General features: G+C 49.0%; 1 protein-coding gene across 2 annotated transcripts in view; it reads left to right on the top strand.

Annotated features, from left to right (window-relative positions):
* The window catches only part of LOC147121954 (KN motif and ankyrin repeat domain-containing protein 4-like), a 99,846-nt gene that overhangs the window by 15,986 nt on the left and 68,540 nt on the right, over positions 1-15,320 (top strand). For both annotated transcript variants that reach the window (XM_085982546.1, XM_085982547.1), the window contains exon 6: positions 3,916-4,003. In XM_085982546.1, the coding sequence (XP_085838672.1) occupies positions 3,916-4,003 (88 nt within the window). The remainder of the gene's footprint in view (positions 1-3,915; positions 4,004-15,320) is intronic.

Below are 15,320 nucleotides of genomic sequence, written 5' to 3'. Positions count from 1 at the left end.
CAGTTTTTGCAGTTAAAAGTTGTCTAGATAAAAGATATGTATTGAAATCCCCAAAACAAGTAAACCAACCCACAAAAGGAACAAGGCATGCGGTTCATTATTATTTTTTTGAGGAGAAAAGTAAACATTGAGTGGAGGAAGTAAGTTTTTTTTTACAACTGTTACTCTGTATGTTCACTTGCTGTCAATATAATAAAACAGCTCAATGATTCACATCAGACCTCATTTCATTAATGTGTCTTCAGACTGCCTACTGAAAATTTGGTGAAACACTTGAGGGCACGTTTGAAAGACATGATGGCCTGGATTTTGCGTTGAGAATAACAATGAGGCTAACAGTGCTCACTGTTATGGAGTAAATCAGACAGCAACTTCTGGAGTCCGCACATGCACGGTTAAACGCAGAAATCCGATCGTTCTTGTCCGAGTTACCCTGTTCCTTCATAGGCTGCGCTTTAACAGTACCTCGCCAATAGGCTTGACATTGATATCCATGTAAGGGCGTGAAGTCGCTGTACTAGTTACCCACTAAACAGTCCAGAAAAGGTTAGGGCTGGTGCATTCAGGTGTAAGTAAATTTTTAATGACATAGTATGTCATGCAATTACTGCCAAACAACCTCTCTGGCACTGAACATTTAATTTTATAAGTGTGGAATTTCATTCTTTCAGAATTTAGTTTGTGCTGGAGATTAAAAAAAAATTTTTTTTTACTTTTTCTTTCTGTCTCTTTTATCTCTCTCTCTCAATTCCATCTTTTTTCTCTCTCTTTATTTCACTTTCTGTACATGATTTAAATCTAATTTATACTTCCTGTGAGGATTCTTCAATCTGATTGAGCCTTGACTATACTGAGTCATTGAGTATATTCAAGGCTGAGATAGGTAGATTTTTGGACTCTAGGGGAATTAAGGGATATGGGGGTCGGGCGGGAAAGTGGAGTTGAGGTCGAAGATCAGCCACGATCTAATCGAATGGCCGTATGGCCTACTCTTGCTCCTAATTCTTATGTTCTTATGAGACACACTGTTGTTTGCCCTGCTCACAGATGCCACAGATCCCCTGCTGGAACAGACGCCCAATGACATTGAGTTGCCACTCAAAAGCCCATGAAAAGTCTGTGGGCAGCTTTCAGCGCAGTGAAAGGTGAGCACCATTCCTTCACTGCTGACCGCAAAATCCAGGCCGATATCTGGTTCAGATCACAAGTGGGTGCTCTTGTTACATGCCTGGGTTACGCTATTGTATAACTTGATATTGGGCAGTGTGGGTTCACCCCTGAATGCAAGACACTCGGACCTTTTACGGGAGTGACTAGCAAATTTTGTTACTGTACTTATATGGCTCCTTGGCTGCTTCACCGGACTCTTCACTTCCCCTTCCCCAGTTTAATAATGTAAATTTGACTAACTTACATTGCATTTCTGAATCCAGGTAATTTATATAGATTGGAAACGGTGACTGTCTGTAATTGCATCTGTTCCTGAACACGACTGCTCCCTGAGACAGCCACCTGCTCCTAATTGCAAATTCAACATTAGCAACCAGCCAGTAAGTAATTTAAAGTCATATATTGCATCAATTATTAACAATGTGAGAAGAATTATCAGTAATATGGCAGTGAGGCCAAACCAGTGGCCAGAGAGGGGTCAGTGATGAACTCAGGTACACGAAGCATCAGTGGTAAACTGTGAAGTAGGAGAGAGTGTGCATCAATGGTAAACTCTCCCCCACCAAAAGCTGTAGATGCTGGATCAATTGAAATTTTCAAGACTGAGATCAATAGATTTTTTGTTAGGTAAGGTTATCAAGAGATATGGAGCAGAGGAAGGTATATAGAGTTGAGGTACAGATCAGCTGTATAGAATGGTAACAGGCTTGAGGGGCTGAATGGCCAAATCCTGTTCCTATGTACGGTCTCTCTTTCTGTTTGACTTCTGATATTGGTTTATTTTCTTTCCTATTCTATTGGTCTTGCTCTGCTTTTCTACTTCTCTGTCTCTTTTTCCTCTTTCTTGTGTGCTCGTCTATGTTTTTTTCTTTCTTTATTTGGGCTGGGACATCATGTGTGACAGGTGACGGTGATGAGGAGGGATCCATCCAAGGCCAACAGGATCACTGATAAAGGAAGGATCGGGCTGGGGCTTCAGGCCGGCAGGACATGGCCATGGGCCAGTGACACGTGGCGAGTGCAGGGAAAGGGATCATTCCAAGGCCAGAAGCCAGATTCCAGGTCATCGGAGCAGAAAGGCATCCAGCCAGCTCTCCAGGCCAAGCTCGCAGAGCCACAGTAAAGCAGGTGGCACTGTGGGACATTGCGCCACCTAGCTGCTGGAGGACTGACAGATTAGTATAATGATAAGTATACTGATTATGAGGTTTAATGCTAACACTCGGGTGCACTGAAAGTAATGTGCCAGCCAAATCATAATGCAGGAAGTAAGGGTTGTGCAAACAGGAGATCCCAACACTTGTAATAACCCAATATCACTGTTCAAGTCACAAAATGTGTCACCGCGCATTGTCATCCTGCTGGGGGAAACTTGCTCAAGACATATATAATTTGCCTTCTAACACAGTAAAATATGTGTGGATTTCCTTGTTTCATTTTTAATTAAACAGTAGACTATTTTAACTAGTAGATCAAATAGGTTCCCTTTGACAAATATAATGAACAACATGACGAATATAATGTGACAAAATAGGTGATGTAATCATACAAGTTAGTTATGTTTGTCAGGATATGCTACTTTGTACGTTAAGACTCTTCATCCATTGTCCGTTATAAATATGTATGGTGTATTCCGTGTATGTCTGAAAGAAAGTGAATTGTATAAATCTCCTGACAGAGATGTCTTTGCAAAGGTAGAATACTGCAGATGCTGTAAATCTGAAATATAAACAGAAAATGTTGGAAATACTCAGCAGGTCAGGCAGCATCTGTGGAGAGAGAAACAATGTTAACGTTTCAGGTCGATGACTGTTAATTAGAACTGGAAAAAGGTAGAGATGTAACAGGTTTTAAGCAAGTACAGAGGTAGGGAAAGGTTGGGGGAGGAAAGAACAAAAGGGAAAGTCTGTGATAGGGTGGAAGGCAGGAGTGATTAAATGACAAAAGGGTTGATGGTGCAAGGCAAAAGGGGGTGGAAATAGGACAAGTAAAGAAACAAAAGCTAGGTCTAGAGGCGCTGTAAATGACAACAGCAGAATCATTACCAGCATCTGCTGTCCGAAAAAATGGGAGCAGTGGTTATGATCGAAGTTGTTGAACTCAATGTTGAGGTCAGAAGGCTGTAAAGTGCCTAATCGAAAGATAAGGTGCTGTTCCTCGAGCTTCCGTTGAGCATCATTGGAACAGTGTAGGAGGCCGAGGGCAGAGTGGTCAGAGTGGGAGTGAGGTGGAGAATTAAAATGGCAAGCGACTGGAAGCTCAGGGTCACGCTTACAGACATCAGAGTGGGAGTGTCTTTGCCTTCTCTACGGAGTGTGATTTAAATCTGCAGCATTGTTTGTCTGATCTAGGAAAGATGAATGTTGAGGTTTCCCAAAATGGAGGGTTTCAGCACCTCAGAACTGGGATCTATAGTCGCTGAGCTTTTTTTGTAAATTCTAGTATGTGATCAGATGAAAGAAACTCCTGTCCTGCTGTAATGCAATAATAGTGTTATAATACATTACGTCGTGTTATAATACATTACGTCATTACAGAATGTTTTACAAGACGAATTGACTCATTCTAGACTGTGTATAACCCACGCCAATCTGCATGTTATCCAGTGTGTAACAGAATAGACATAAAACCACTGGGTACATCACATTTTTGACCAGCACACCAAATCGTTAACGTAACGTTACCAGATCCTGAGCCTATTCACATGTAATTAATACAATTTAGCTTGTTTATTTTTTCTTGCAGGCATGAATTGAAGCCGAGCCTCATCACTGCTTGTCATAATCTGAAGAATCACCTCAGCGAATTGGAGGCCACAAATGACAAAGGCGTGGTATGGTACTTTTCCCTGGTTTAGCTTTAACTGCTAGAATCAATATTGCATGTACAGAATTTGAAACATAAAGCTTTGTGCTGACTGTTGAACTTCATTATCAGTAGGTTTTCCAGCAGGACTGCCCTGTTGGGGCAGTTGGTCATTGCCCATTGTGGTACTGACCCACACACACCAACAAGGTCCCAGGTTTGATCCTGGCCTGTGAGTTCTGCTGCCTTTATACTGGCCCTTGAAGGGTCTTGAGTGCCATCAGTTCCTCGAGTGCACATCTTGTGTACTTCTCAGATTAATTAAATCTGCCCTACTGGTGAGAAGCAGGTCTTCGCGGCAGCCGGTTTAGCGGCTCTGGCAAGTTTATCTTGGGGTTGCCGCTGGCCTCGCGAAATCCACCCGGAGGAAACCAGTGCTGCTGATCAGTAAGTCCAGTGGAGAAGTCGTTGTAGTTGATCTCAGGCAGGAATATTACAATCTGACTCAATACCCTTAGGCTAGTAAAGGGGGAAAAGAAGCACTCACAGTTCCTGATTACTAATCAGTGATCCCAAGCGCATAGTGTAGATTTTGGGTGAGAGCAGGATTGGACTCAGCCGCGATGTCAGCAACTGTTGAATTGTCTCCTTTAATTCTTATGCTGAATGGCTGTGGGTATGGTCGTGTAGAGCTCATGGTACTGGGCTATGGGTCTGGTCGTGATGAGCTCATGGTGCTGGGCTATGGCTCTGGTCGTGTGGTGCTCATGTACTTGGCTATGGGTCTGGTCGTGTGGTGCTCATTTACTGGGCTATGGGTCTGGTCGTGATGAGCTCATGGTGCTGGGCTATGGCTCTGGTCGTGTAGAGCTCATGGTGCTGGGCTATGGGTCTGGTCGCATCAAGCTCATGATGTTGGGCTATGGGCCTGTTCATCTGGTGCTCATGGTGCTGGGCTATGGGTCTGGTCGTGTAGAGCTCATGTGCTGGGCTATGGGTCAGGTCGTGTAGAGCTCATGGTGCTGGGCTATGGGTCTGGTCGTGTGGTGCTCATGGTGCTGGGATATGGGTCTGGTCGTGTGGTGCTCATGGTGCTGGGCTATGGGTCTGGTCATAAGAGCTCATGTACTGGGCTATGGGTCTGGTCATGTAATTCTCATAGTGCTGGGCTATGGGTCTGGTCGTGTGGTACTCATGTACTGGGCTATGGGTCTGGTCGTGTGGAGCTCATGGTTCTGGGCTATGAGTCTGGTCGTGTAGAGCTCATGGTGCTGGGCTATGGGTCTGGTCGTGTGGTGCTCATGTGCTGGACTATGGGTCTGGTCGTGTGGTGCTCATGTACTGGGCTATGGGTCTTGTCATGTGGTGCTCATGGTGCTGGGCTATGGGTCTGGTCGTGTAGAGCTCATGGTGCTGGACTTTGGGTCTGGTCGTATGGTGCTGGGCTATGGGTCTGGTCGTGTGGTGCTCATGGTGCTGGGCTCTGGGTTTGGTCATGTGGTGCTCATGTACTGGGCTATGGGTCTGGTTCGTGTGGAGCTCATGTACTGGGCTATGGGTCTGGACGTGTAGACCTCATGGTGCTGGGCTATGAGTGAGGTCGTGTAGAGCTCATGGTGCTGGGCTATGAGTCTGGTCTTGTGGTGTTCATGTACTGAGCTATGGGTCTGGTCGTTTGGTGCTCATGGTGCTGGGCTATGAGTCTGGTCGTGTAGTGCTCATGTACTGGACTATGGGTCTGGTCATGTTGAGCTCATGGTGGTGGGCTATGGGACTGGTTGTGTAGAGCTCATCGTGCTGGGCTGTGGGTCTGGTCGTGTAGAGCTCATGTACTGGGCTATGGGTCTGGTCGTGTGGTGCTCATGGTGCTGGGCTATGGGTCTGGGCGTGTGGTGCTGGGTTATGGGTCTGGGAGTGTGGTACTCATGTACTGAGGTAGGCCGCACTGAGGCCTACCAGTCTGAGTTCGGCAGCGGCGGGAATCCCAGCGGCGGCAGTATATAAGGTAAGCCCGAGGCACGGGTAGGCCTCAGTGTGGCAGTGGCGGGAATCCGAGCGGCGGCAGTATAAAAGGTAAGCCCGAGGCGCGGGTTGGCCTCAGTGCGGCAGCGGCGGGAATCCCAGCGGCGGCAGTATGTAAGGTAAGCCCGAGGCACGGGTAGGCCTCAGTGCGGCAACGGCGGGAATCCGAGCGGCGGCAGTATAAAAGGTAAGCCCGAGGTGCGGGTTGGCTTCAGTGCGGCAGCGGCGGGAATCCCAGCAGCGGCAGTATATAAGGTAAGCCCGAAGCGCGGGTAGGCCTCAGTGCGGCAACGGCGGGAATCCGAGCGGTGGCAATATAAAAGGTAAGCCCGAAGCACGGGTAGGCCTCAGTGCGGCAGCGGCAGGAATCCCAGCGGCGGCAGTATATAAGGTAAGCCCGAAGCGCGGGTAGGCCTCAGTGCGGCAACGGCGGGAATCCGAGCGGTGGCAATATAAAAGGTAAGCCCGAGGCGTGGATTGGCCTCAGTGTGGCAGCGGCGGGAATCCCAGCGGCGGCAGTATATAAGGTAAGCCTGAGGCGCGGGCAGGCCTCAGTGCGGCAGCAGCGGGAATCCGAGCGGCGGCAGTATATAAAGTAAGCCCGAGGCGTGGGTAGGCCTCAGTGCGGCAGCGGCGGGAATCCGAGCGGCGGCAGTATATAAGGTAAGCCCGAGGCGCGGGTTGGCCTCAGTGCGGCAGCGGCGGGAATCCCAGCGGCAGCAGTATATAAGGTAAGCCCGAGGCACGGGTAGGCCTCAGTGCGGCAGCGGCGGGAATCCAAGCGGCAGCAGTATATAAAGTAAGCCCGAGGCGTGGGTAGGCCTCAGTGCGGCAGCGGCAGGAATCCGAGCGGCGGCAGTATAAAAGGTAAGCCCAAGGTGCGGGTAGGCCTCAGTGCGGCAGCGGCGGGAATCTGAACGGCGGCAGTATATAAGGTAAGCCCGAGGCGCGGGTTGGCCGCAGTGCGGCAGTGGCGGGAATCTGAGCGGCGGCAGTATATAAGGTAAGCCCGAGGCGCGGGTAGGCCTCAGTGCGGCAGCGGCGGGAATCCAAGCGGCGGGTAGGCGCACTAATCTCCAATCTCAGAGGGAGAGAAGTAAAAAGTAGTGGAGGTGTGACGTCACCACAAAGCAGGTAAGTGATTGGTTGGTGAGTATTTCTCTCTTTTTAAAACTTTAACTCTGTGGTTTATAGTTTTTAAGGTCTCTGTGGTGTAGCGGGGACAGTTTGTAAACCAGGGCCCTTAAATATATCATTTAACTGTAGTGAAATTGGTGGGATTCATTTGGTTAACTTAATTTGAATTAATTAAAGGGTAAGTCATGGCAGGACAGCCCGGTGCCGTGGTACGCTCCTCCTGCGCTCTGTGGGAACTCAGGGACACGTCCTGTGTCCCTGACAACCATGTGTGCAGGAAGTGTGTCCAGCTGCAGCTACTGGCAGACCGCATTATGGTGCTGGAGCAGCGATTGGATACATACTGGACCATTCGCGATGCTGAGGATGTCGTGAATAGCACGTTTAATCAGTTGGTCACACCGCAGGTAAAGGTGGCACAGGCAGAGAGGGAACGGGTGACCAACAGGCAGAGTAGTAGGCGCAGGCAGGTAGTGCAGGGGTCCCCTGTGGCCATCCCCCTCTCAAACAGATATACCGCTTTGGATACTGATGGGGGGGATGGCTTACCAGGGGAAGGCAGCAGCAGCCAACTTCCTGGCACCAGGGGTGGTTCTGCTGCACAAGACGGGAGCAAAAAGACTGGGAGAGCTATAGTAATAGGGGATTCTATTGTAAGGGGAATAAATAGGCGTTTCTGCGGCCACAAACGAGACTCCAGGATGGTGTGTTGCCTCCCTGGTGCAAGGGTCAAGGATGTCTCAGAGCGGCTGCAGAACATTTTGGAAGGGGAGGGTGAACAGCCAGTTGTCGTGGTGCATATAGGTACCAACGATATAGGTAAAAACCGGGATGAGGTCCTAAAAGCTGAATATAGGGAGTTAGGAGGTAAATTAAAAAATAGGACCTCAAAGGTAGTAATCTCAGGATTGCTACCAATGCCACATGCTAGTCAGAGTAGAAACAGAAAGATATTTCAGATGAATACGTGACTAGAGGAATGGTGCAAGGGGGAGGGATTCAAATTCCTGGGACATTGGAACCAGTTCTGGGGGAGGTGGGACCAGTACAAAATGGACGGTTTGCACCTGGGCAGGGCCAGGACTGATGTCCTAGGGGGAGTGTTTGCTAATGCTCTGGAGGAGGGTTTAAACTAAAATGGCAAGGGGTTGGGAACCTGAGCGGAGAGACAGAGGAAAGGGAAACAAGGATAAAAGCAAAAGACAGGAAGGAGAAAAACAAAAGTGGCAGGCAGAGAAATCAAGGGCTTAAATCAAACATGGCCACAGTAAATAATAATTCTAAAAGATCTAAGAGCGTTAAAAAAACAAGCCTGAAGGCCTTGTGTCTTAATGCAAGGAGCATTCGTAATAAGGTGGATGAATTAGCTGCGCAAATAGAGGTAAACGAATATCATATGATTGGGATTACGGAAACATGGCTCCAGGGTTGCCAAGGCTGGGAACTCAATATCCAGGGGTATTCAATATTCAGGAAAGATAGGCAAAAAGGAAAAGGAGGTGGGGTAGCATTGTTGGTTAAAGAGGGGATTAACACAATTGAAAGGAAAGATATTAGCTCTGATGATGTGGAATCTGTATGGGTAGAACTGAAAAATACCAAGGGGCAGAAAACGTTAGTGGGAGTGGTATATAGACCGCCAAACAGTAAAGCGGAGGTCGGGGATGGCATTAAACGGGAAATTAGCGAAGCGTGCAATAAGGGCACAGCAGTTATCATGGATGACTTTAACCTACATATAGATTGGACTAACCAAATTAGTAACAATACTGTGGAGGAGGAATTCCTGGAGTGTATACAGGATGGTTTCCTGGACTAATATGTCGAGGAACCAACTAGAGATCAGGCCATCTTAGACTGGGTATTATGTAATGAGAAAGGATTAATTAGCAATCTTGTGCGAGGCCCCTTGGGTCACAGCGATCATATTATGATAGAATTCTTCATTAAGATGGAGAGTCAAATAGTTGACTCAGAGACTAGGGTCCTGAATTTAAATAAAGGGGACTACGATGGTATGAGGTGCGAGTTGGGTAGGATTGATTGGGGAATGACACTCAAAGGGTTGACGGTGGATGGGCAATGGCAAACATTCAAAGATCGCATGGATGAACTACAGAATTTGTTCATACCAATTTGGCATAAAAATAAAACAAAAAAGGTGACTCAACCATGGCTAACAAGGGAAATTAGGGATAGCATATGATCCAAGGAGAGGACATATAAATTGGCCAGAAAAAGCAGTAATCCTGAGGATTGGGAGCAGTTTAGGATTCAACAAAGGAGGACAAAGGGATTAATTAAGAGGGGGGAAATAGAGTATGAGAGTAAGCTTTCAGGGAACATAAAAACTGACTGTAAAAGCTTTTATAGATATGTGAAGAGAAAAAGATTGGTGAAGTCAAGCGTAGGTCCCTTGCAGTCAGAATCAGGGGAATTTATAATGGGGAACAAAGAAATGGCAGACCAATTATATACGTACTTTGGTTCTGTCTTCACAAAGGAGGACACAAATAACCTCCCAAAGATGTCGGGGAACATAGGGTCTAATGACAGGGAGGAACTGATAGAAATCAGTATTTGTAGGGAAATGGTGTTAGGCAAATTGATGGGATTGAGGGCCGATAAATCCCCAGGGCCTGCTAATCTACATCCTAGTGTACTTAAGGAAGTGGCCCTAGAAATAGTAGATGCATTGCTGGTCATCTTCCAAAATTCGATAGATTCTGGAACAGTACCCATGGATTGGCAGGTAGCTAATGTTAACCCACTGTTCAAAAAGGGTGGTAGAGAGAAAACGGGGAATTACAGACCGGTAAGCCTGACATCGGTAGTGGGGAAAATGCAAGAGTCCATTATAAAAGATGTAATAGCAGAGCACTTGGAAAAAAGTGACCGGATCGGACAAAGTCAACATGGATTTACAAAAGGTAGATCGTGCTTGACTAACCTACTGGAATTTTTTGAGGATGTAACTGGTAAAATAGATAAGGGGGAACCAGTGGATGTGTGTATTTGGATTTTCAAAAGGCTTTCGATAAGGTCCCGCATAAGAGATTAGCGTGTAAAATTAAGGCATATGGGATTGGGGGCAAGGTATTGACTTGGATATAGAACTGGTTGGCAGACAGAAAGCAAAGAGTTGGAATAAACGGCTCTTTTTCCGAGTGGCAGGCAGTGACTAGTGGGGTACCGCAGTGATCGGTCCTTTGACCCCAGCTATTCACAATATATAATAATGATCTGGATGAGGGAACTAGATGTAATATCTCCAAGTTTGCAGACGACACAAAGCTGGGTGGGCGCGTGTGCTGTGAGGAGGATACCGAGAAACTCCAGTATGAATTGGACAGGTTGGGTGATTGGGCAGGTGCAATATAACATGGATAAATGTGAGGTTATCCACTTTGGTGGCAAAAACAGGAAGGCAGATTGTAGTGGCGCTTCGTAATTTCCAAACATGCAGCCACTGAGCTTTGAGGCTTTTAACAACGAGTAGACGCGTGTCGAAATAAAACGTTCCAAAACGTAACTTTGTCTTTAAACTGTTTACTGTAACACCTTACAAACAGAATTACAAAGCAAAACACGTTTAAACGAACACGGTCAAAAACTGTATTGCTCCAGCCCTCAAAAGCCTTTACCTTCTCTCTAGCCTCGTGCAGCTTGAACTGTAAAATGGCTGGATACCATGTGACAATCTTAAGGACTGTACCATTGTAGCAAGAATAAAGGGGGTATCTCAGACTATACTACTGGAACAAGAAAATAGGGGGTTTCTCAATACAATAAGTCAGTCAGGTAAATTAACTGTATTATACTATTTAACCAATATTTTAAAGTATTTTCTTTCTTAAACTTTCATGACTCTTACACAGATTATTATCTGAATGGCAATAGATTGGGAGAAGGGGAAGTGCAACGAGACCTGGGCGTCCTTGTGCACCAGTCACTGAAAGTAAGCATGCAGGTGCAGCAGGCGGTTAAGAAGGCAAATGGTATGTTGGCCTTCATAGCGAGAGTACAGGAACAAGGATGTCTTGCTGCAGTTGTACAGGGCCTTGGTGAGACCATATCTGGAGTATTGTGTGCAGTTTTGGTCACCTTATCTGAGGAAGGATGTTCTTGCCATGGAGGGAGTGCAGCGAAGATTCAGCAGGCTGATACCTGGGATGGCAGGAATGACGTATGAGTAGAGATTGAGTCGATTGGGCTTGTACTCGCTGGAGTTTAGAAGAATGAGAGGGGACCTCATCGAAACTTTTAAAATTCTAAAAGGACTAGACAGACTAGATGCTGGAAGGATGTTCCCAATGGTCGGGAGTCCAGAACCAGGGGTCACAGTCTAAGGATAAGGGGTAAGCCATTTAGGACAGAGATGAGGAGGAATTTCTTCACCCAGAGAGTGGTGAACCTGTGGAATTGTCTACCAAAGAAGGCAGTAGAGGCCAATTCATTAAATATATTCAAGAAGGAGTTAGATATATTTCTTAAGGCTAAAGGGATCAAGGGATATGGAGAGAAGGCAGGAACAGGGTACTGAATTTGGACGATCAGCCATGTTCTCATTGAATGGCGGAGCAGGCTCAAGGGGCCGAATGGCCGACTCCTGCTCCTATCTTCTATGTTTCTATGTGCTCATGTGCTGCGCTATGGGTCCGGTCGTGTAATGCTCATGTACTGGGCTATGGGTCTGGTCGTCTGGTGGTCATGTACTGGGCTATGGGTCTGGTCGTCTGGTGGTCATGTACTGGGCTATGGGTCTGGTCGTCTGGTGCTCATGGTGCTGGGCTATGGGTCTGGTCGTGTAGAGCTCATGTACTGGACTATGGGTCTGGTCGTGTGGTGCTCATGGTGCTGGGCTACAGGTCTGGTCGTGTGGTGCAAATGGTGCTGGGCTATGGTTCTGGACGTGTGGTGCTCATGGTGCTCTGCTATGGGTCTGGTTGTGTGGTGCTCATGTACTGGGCTATGGGACTGGTCGTGTTGAGCTCATGTACTGGGCTATGGGACTGGTCGTGTGGTGCTCATGCACTGGGCTATGGGTCTCGTCGTGTGGTGCTCATCATGCTGGGCTATGGGGCTGGTCGATGGGTCTGGTCATGTGGTGTTCATGGTACTGGGCTATCAGTCTGGTCGTGTAGAGCTCATGGTGCTGGGCTATGGGTCTGGTCGTGTGGTAGTCATGGTGCTGCGCTATGGGTCTGGTCGTGTGGTGCTCATGTCCTGGGCTATGGGTGTGGACGTGTAGAGCTGATGGTGCTGGGTTATGGGTCTGGTCGTGTAGAGCTCGTGTACTGGGCTATGGGTCTGGTCATGTGGTGCTCATGTACTGGGCTATTGGTCTAGTTGTGTGGTGCTCATGGTGCTGGACTATAGGTCTGGTCGTGTGGTGCTCATGGTGCTGGGCTATGGGTCTGGTCGTGTGGTGCTCATGTAGTGGGCTATGGGTCTTGTCGTGTAGAGCTCATGTACTGGGCTATGGGTCTGGTCGTGTAGAGCTCATGTACTTGGCTCTGGGTCTGGTCGTGTAGCGCTCATGTACTGGGCTATGGGTCTAGTTGTGTAGTTCTCATGTACTGGGCTATGGGTCTGGTCGTGTAGTTCTCATGTACTGGGCTATGGGTCTGGTCGTGTGGTGCTCATGTACTGGGCTATGGGTCTGGTTGTGTGGTGCTCATGGTGCTGGACTATGGGTCTGGTCATGTGGGGCTCATGTACTGGGCTATGGGTCTCGTCGTGTGGTGCTCATGTACTGGGCTATGGGCCTCGTCGTGTGGTGCTCATGGTGCTGGGCTATGGGTCTGGCCGTGTGGTGGTCCAGATGCTGGGCTATGGGGCTGGTCGATGGGTCTGGTCATGTGGTGTTCATGGTACTGGGCTATCAGTCTGGTTGTGTAGAGCTCATGGTGCTGGGCTATGGGTCTGTTCGTGTGGTTGTCATGGTGCTGCGCTATGGGTCTGGTCGTGTGGTACTCATTTCCTGGGCTATGGGTGTGGACGTGTAGAGCCCATGGTGCTGGGTTATGGGTTTGGTCGTGTAGAGCTCGTGTACTGGGCTATGGGTCTGGTCGTGTGGTGCTCATGTACTGGGCTATGGGTCTGGTTGTGTGGTGCTCATGGTGCTGGGCTATGGGTCTGGTCGTATGGTGCTGGGCTATGGCTCTGGTCGTGTGGTGCTCATGGTGCTGGGCTATGGGTCTGGTCATGTGGTGCTCATGTAGTGGGCTATGGGTCTTGTCGTGTAGAGCTCATGTACTGGGCTATGGGTCTGGTCGTGTAGCGCTCATGTCCTGGGCTCTGGGTCTGCTCGTGTAGCGCTCATGTACTGGGCTATGGGTCTAGTTGTGTACAGCTCGTACTGGGCTATGGGTCTGGTCGTGTAGTTCTCATGTACTGGGCTATGGGTCTGGTCATGTGGTGCTCATTTACTGGGCTATGGGTCTGGTTGTGTGGTGCTCATGGTGCTGGGCTCTGGGTCTGCCCGTGTAGCGCTCATGTACTGGGCTATGGGTCTAGTTGTGTAGAGCTCGTACTGGGCTATGGGTCTGGTTGTGTGGTGCTCATGGTGCTGGGCTATGGGTCTGGTCGTGTGGGGCTCATGCTACTCGGCTATGGGTCTGGTCCTGTGGTGCTCATCGTGCTGGGCTATGGGTCTAGTCGTGTAGAGCTCATGGTGCTGGGCTATGGGTCTAGTTGTGTAGAGCTCCTGGTGCTGGGCTATGGGTCTGGTCATGTAGAGCTCATGGTGCTGGGCTATGGGTCTGGTCGTGTGGTGCTGATGTACTGGGATATGAGTCTGGTCGTGTAAAGCTCATGTACTGGGCTATGGGTCTGGGCGTGTAGAGCTCATGGTGCTGGGCTATGGGTCTGGTTGTGTGGTGCTCATGGTGCTGGACTATGGGTTTCCTCGTGTTGTGCTCATGTAGTGGGCTATGGGTCTGGTCGTAAGGTGCTGGGCTATGGGTCTTGTCTTGTGGAGCTCATGTACTGGGCTATGGGTCTGCTCGTGTAGAGCTCATGTACTGGGCCCTGGGTCTGGTCATGTAGCGCTCATGTACTGGGCTATGGGTCTCGTTGTGTAGAGCTCGTACTGGGCTATGGGTCTGGTCGTGTGGTGCTCATGTACTGGGCTATGGGTCTGGTTGTGTGGTGCTCATGGTGCTGGGCTATGGGTCTGGTCGTATGGTGCTGGGCTATGGGTCTGGTCGTGTGGTGCTCATGGTGCTGGGCTATGGGTCTGGTCGTGTGGTGCTCATGTAGTGGGCTATGGGTCTTGTCGTGTAGAGCCCATGTACTGGGCTATGGGTCTGGTCGTGTAGCGCTCATGTCCTGGGCACTGGGTCTGCTCGTGTAGCGCTCATGTACTGGGCTATGGGTCTAGTTGTGTACAGCTCGAACTGGGCTATGGGTCTGGTCGTGTAGTTCTCATGTACTGGGCTATGGGTCTGGTCATGTGGTGCTCATTTTCTGGGCTATGGGTCTGGTTGTGTGGTGCTCATGGTGCTGGGCTCTGGGTCTGCCCGTGTAGCGCTCATGTACTGGGCTATGGGTCTAGTTGTGTAGAGCTCGTACTGGGCTATGGGTCTGGTTGTGTGGTGCTCATGGTGCTGGGCTATGGGTCTGGTCGTGTGGGGCTCATGCTGCTTGGCTATGGGTCTAGTCGTGTAGAGCTCATGGTGCTGGGCTATGGGTCTGGTCATGTAGAGCTCATGGTGCTGGGCTATGGGTCTGGTCGTGTGGTGCTGATGTACTGGGATATGGGTCTGGTCGTGTAAAGCTCATGTACTGGGCTATGGGTCTGGGCGTGTAGAGCTCATGGTGCTGGGCTATGGGTCTGGTTGTGTAGTGCTCATGGTGCTGGACTATGGGTTTCCTCGTGTTGTGCTCATGTAGTGGGCTATGGGTCTGGTCGTAAGGTGCTGGGCTATGGGTCTTGTCTTGTGGAGCTCATGTACTGGGCTATGGGTCTGCTCGTGTAGAGCTCATGTACTGGGCCCTGGGTCTGGTCATGTAGCGCTCATGTACTGGGCTATGGGTCTAGTTGTGTAGAGCTCGTACTGGGCTATGGGTCTGGTCGTGTGGTGCTCATGTACTGGGCTATGGGTCTGGTTGTGTGGTGCTCATGGTGCTGGGCTATGGGTCTGGTCGTATGGTGCTGGGCTATGGGTCTGGTCGTGTGGTGC

This window comes from Somniosus microcephalus, chromosome 3, assembly GCF_052327205.1.
Source record: "Somniosus microcephalus isolate GS21.2 chromosome 3, FLI_Smic_1.0, whole genome shotgun sequence".
Lineage (NCBI taxonomy): Eukaryota > Metazoa > Chordata > Chondrichthyes > Squaliformes > Somniosidae > Somniosus > Somniosus microcephalus.
The sequence above is the reverse complement of the archived record's forward strand: the minus strand, read 5'-3'. Positions and strand labels throughout refer to the sequence as shown.